Source organism: Anopheles arabiensis, chromosome 3 (genome assembly GCF_016920715.1).
Source record: "Anopheles arabiensis isolate DONGOLA chromosome 3, AaraD3, whole genome shotgun sequence".
Classification (NCBI taxonomy): Eukaryota; Metazoa; Arthropoda; class Insecta; order Diptera; family Culicidae; genus Anopheles; species Anopheles arabiensis.
This window is the reverse complement of record NC_053518.1, coordinates 3,334,558-3,338,482: the sequence shown is the minus strand read 5'-3', so window position 1 is coordinate 3,338,482 and position 3,925 is coordinate 3,334,558. Positions and strand designations below refer to the sequence as shown.

Here is a 3,925-nt window from a genome sequence, read left to right as displayed (position 1 = left end):
CGCCGGGTTGTTGTTTTGTTTTCAGTTATAATTTCTATGTAATATATTTTTTGTTTGGTAAATAGTTGTTAAATATTTTAAGTTGATCGTTTTGCTTGCAACGATCTATCTCGTTTGATCAACATCACAAACACACCAGAGCTCGGACATTTGGAGACGTAAGGAACACACTGACACACTGACTGCACTTGTTGGTAAGTTTGACTTCCGACTGGTGACATTCTTTAACACGACAACGGTACACGCTGATCAGTGTGGGTGCAGGAACTGACGGCCATCAGGGCCACATTGCGGAAGATGGACTGCTTCTGGCTGAGCATTGTTCGGCTGTGCTTGTTGGTCTGCTGATCGATCTCGAGGAAGGAGTCACTTTTACGCTTCCGCTGTTCTTGTTGCAGCTCCTGGAAGCTGGTACTATCCACGCTAGTACCGGTGTTGTTGCTGGTTAAATCGACGTGAATAGAGCCGGCCGATCGGTTGTTGTGGCTGTTGCTGCTGGACAGATCGGACGATGATAGGCGCTCCGCCGCATCCATCGCAAACTCCGGGGCGGGTGAGACGGTCGGCGAGAGGGTCTTGTTGGTGCGCCGCTTGTACGGGCCGCGCTGTTTTCGCTGTGGCTTGCTAGCTTCGGCCGGGGACTTCTTCGAGTGTCCCTTCATCAATGACTTTTGGAGCAGCTCGGCCTGCTGGTTCAGCAGATAAAGGGCCGGTGTAAGCTGATAGTCCAGATGTGCTTGTTGCTGCTGTTGGGCAAACTGCTGCTGCGCCGTCGGTCCGTGCCCGTAGGGGTATGGGTTGTAGAACATTGCGGCGGCTTCCGCAGGATAGTAGCCCATGATACCGGCGATCATTTGCTGTTGTTTTTGCGCCTGTTGCGCCTGTTGCTGCTGTTGTTGATAGTAGTACTGTTGCTGCTGCTGGTGGTATTCCGTACCATAACCGACACCGTACGTCGCACTGCCGTTTAATGCTTGGTTATACATTATCGTATACTTTGTATATGACTCGCAGAGAGAGAAAAAAAGGAATTCGCTCGAATATCACAGGATAAAACGCTGCTTAATGGTGACTTGTTGTATCGTCGAATGATCGAGCAGAACTGTGAGGAACCGGTATGCCGTCCAGGAACTTTATACCAAAGCTACAGGTAAGTACATTTGTTTGAAGGACACACGTTTGTAACGGGCGCAAAAAGGAGAAGGAATACCCTCTACCCATAGCGTTCCTTTCGGAAAACGGAGATAGGTAAACGTTTGGCGTTTTTTTTGCTACCTTGTGTTTTCCATTTGTCTTTTACCACTGTACCTGTGTTTATCAGCACAGTATTAGCATTTTACCATCGCTGTTTCGCTTCTAATTCAAACTGTTCAAATTCAAATTGCAATAAAAGACGTTACGCGTTGCAAAAAATCCTAATAAAACAATAAAAATGTAAGGATTATTAGCACCCCTTGTCCAGCAATCTACTTGACGTTGATGCTCGATCGTCATACATTAAATGAAAGATCAGTTGGAATTAGTCATTAAAATGAGCAAAACTTAGCGAAAAGTTTAGAAAAAAAAATTATATTTGGTATATGTATTAAAGCAAATTTAGTGTTAATTTTTTTAATTTAATTTTACCTTTAGTTTCTGTCCGCTCACAATATCCTGTCGAGTTTCGGATGCCTTTGTCTTTCAATTTACTCGCAACGCCCTCCGTTTTTGCCTCCCACAGGGCGCAACTAGGTATCGATCGAATCGTCTCCTTTTTTCCGTTAAACCATAAAAGGACACGCCAGCAGCGCACAACCTGAGACATTTTTGGAGGCGTTCTTCTTCCACGGCAGCTGCTTTAAAAGCGCGAAAACTGCCGGACCACATATGGAAACAGGTAGAACAGGAGAGGGTTTACTGGTGGGTTATCATCCTCATGGACGTATAAATAGTACCCCCCCTGTACCTAGGCTCGTTCGTACACTACATGCCCTGGGCCGTGGTTGGGCGGATCGAACGTCCCCTTGCGATACCCATGATCGGCCCGCACAGCAGTACCCTTGTACAGCCCCGGTCAGCTGCTCCTCCCCCTTGCCAAAGCAATACGGCACTGTGTTATCCTTTTGGTTTAAAGAGTTAATTTTTCATGTAAACATTGGCCACACAAGGGCACCCAAACGCGCAGGGACAGGGGCAATCTGAGCGGCCGGGGCACTACCTGTGCATCAGGCATATAGTTATAGCGGGAGCGAGAAAAGGAGAGAGAGACAAGGACCTTCACGATATTTGCACCGCTCAAACATTTAGACACATTAGCAAAACTCATCTTTTTAGCCGGTGCCTCCGGGCCGGGCCACGGGAGAAATTATATTGCCTCGTTGTTTCGGCTCGGACCGAAACAAAGAAAAAGTCAATTCTGATTTCACTGCCCCCTTTTGTTTCGGAATAGTTGCAAAGGTTGTCGTCGCCTCTCGCCGTGGCAAAGGTAGCCCACGGGCTCGGACACACTAAACAAATAGAACAATAGAAGGGAGATCATGCAGAAAGGGATAGATAAATGCTCACACAACGGCACCGTACGGTGGGGATAGGCCGATTTAAACCACCGAAAGTGCGCTCAGTAGCCTGTATCCTCTGCCCTTTGCTGCTCGAAGGACACTTGTCGTGATTGTGTGCGGTAGCTTAGCAACCGATTTTGTTTTGTTCTTCAACCGTATGATCATTTGCCAGATGGGATCTAAAGCGCAGAGATTATTGAACTTTATCCAATCGTTCGCAAAGTTCCTTTATTATTCATTTCGTGTACGGTAATTATCGTATAAGTTAAATCAATATCGAATGTTTTTTTTTTACTTCGCATTTTTGAATTCTCTTTTAGAGATCACCATTCCTGTGCTACGACGCTATGTGTAAGTCTAGTGATAATTTGCCCTACAGGAGCTCTGTGCCAGCAGTTCCACGCTGTGGAATATTGAGAATTGTCTTAAGTTAAATCAATATCGAATGTTTTTTTTTACTTCGCATTTTCGAATTCTCTTTTAGAGATCACCATTCCTGTGTCACGACGCTAGGTGTAAGTCTAGTGATAATTTGACCTACAGGAGCTCTGTGCCAGCAGTTCCACGCTGTGGAATATTGAGAATTGTCTACCAGCCGCTGGTTGGTGGGTTACGGGCGTTCGAAGTTCGGTACGGACACTGGTAGGGATCGAAACGGCAGCTTGCTGGCATCCAGGAACACTGCAACAGTTCGGCATAGCACCACCGCCATCACCAACATGCGCCATCCACGGGCCGCCCAAGACGTTCGACGAACTGTGCGCCATCATCGTGTTCTGCTGACGGTTTGGCCAACTGTTTTGAAGATGATGATTGTATGAGACAAAGTTGTTACCGCCGCTGTTGCTATTACTGCCGTGAATATCGTGCCTCATCCGCTGTATCGCTTGCATCGCCCTCAGCTTTTGGGTAATTAACTGTGTCAGGTCCATCCGATACAACCCACCTGGCGGGCCAATTGGCGCCAGCGGTGGCGGCTGAATCGGATCGCCATCCGGACGCCCGGTCACTGTCCGCTTGGTGCGCTTCAACGATGGCGTCTTTCCAGCGCTGCTTTGGTGCTTTTTGGTGTACACTTTGTGAACCTTCCCTGTCGCATTAGTCATCACATCCTTCGCGTGTTTTGCGTTAGTGCTGTTGATCCTTTCGATAATTTGCGTCACTGTCGATGGTTCTACTATCACGGTTGGCAGGAGCTGATCCTGTTGCGTCAAGTCCACCACTTTGGCAAGGAAGCGTACGTTTGCTTTGGTTCGCATTTTGGCGCGTTGTGAGTGCTTCCGAACGATGCGCGTACAAGACTGAACGAGTTTAGCAAACGCGCGGTTATTCGATCCCAGCAGCACCTACACAAGCAAGCAGTGCAGCCATTGCTCCTTGAGAGAGTG

The 3,925-nt window shown here is 47.6% G+C and overlaps 1 protein-coding gene across 1 annotated transcript; it reads right to left on the bottom strand.

Annotated features, from left to right (window-relative positions):
* Nucleotides 1-2,730: 2,730 nt before the first annotated feature.
* Nucleotides 2,731-3,859, bottom strand: LOC120903372. Its single transcript, XM_040312784.1, has 2 exons — nucleotides 3,408-3,859; nucleotides 2,731-3,332 (listed from the first exon to the last, which is right to left on the bottom strand). Exons 1-2 carry the CDS (start codon nucleotides 3,794-3,796, stop codon nucleotides 3,059-3,061), a joined length of 663 nt encoding a protein of 220 aa, XP_040168718.1. The 5' UTR covers nucleotides 3,797-3,859; the 3' UTR covers nucleotides 2,731-3,058.
* Between the last annotated feature and the right edge of the window lie 66 nt (nucleotides 3,860-3,925).

Coding starts and splice junctions, on each gene's coding strand:
- LOC120903372 (XM_040312784.1), bottom strand. CDS start 3,796: ATGCGAACCAAAGCAAACGTACGCTTCCTTGCCAAAGTGGTGGACTTG. Junction 3,333..3,407: donor CAAGCGATACAGCGGATGAG/GCACGATATTCA, acceptor TCTTCAAAACAG/TTGGCCAAACCGTCAGCAGA.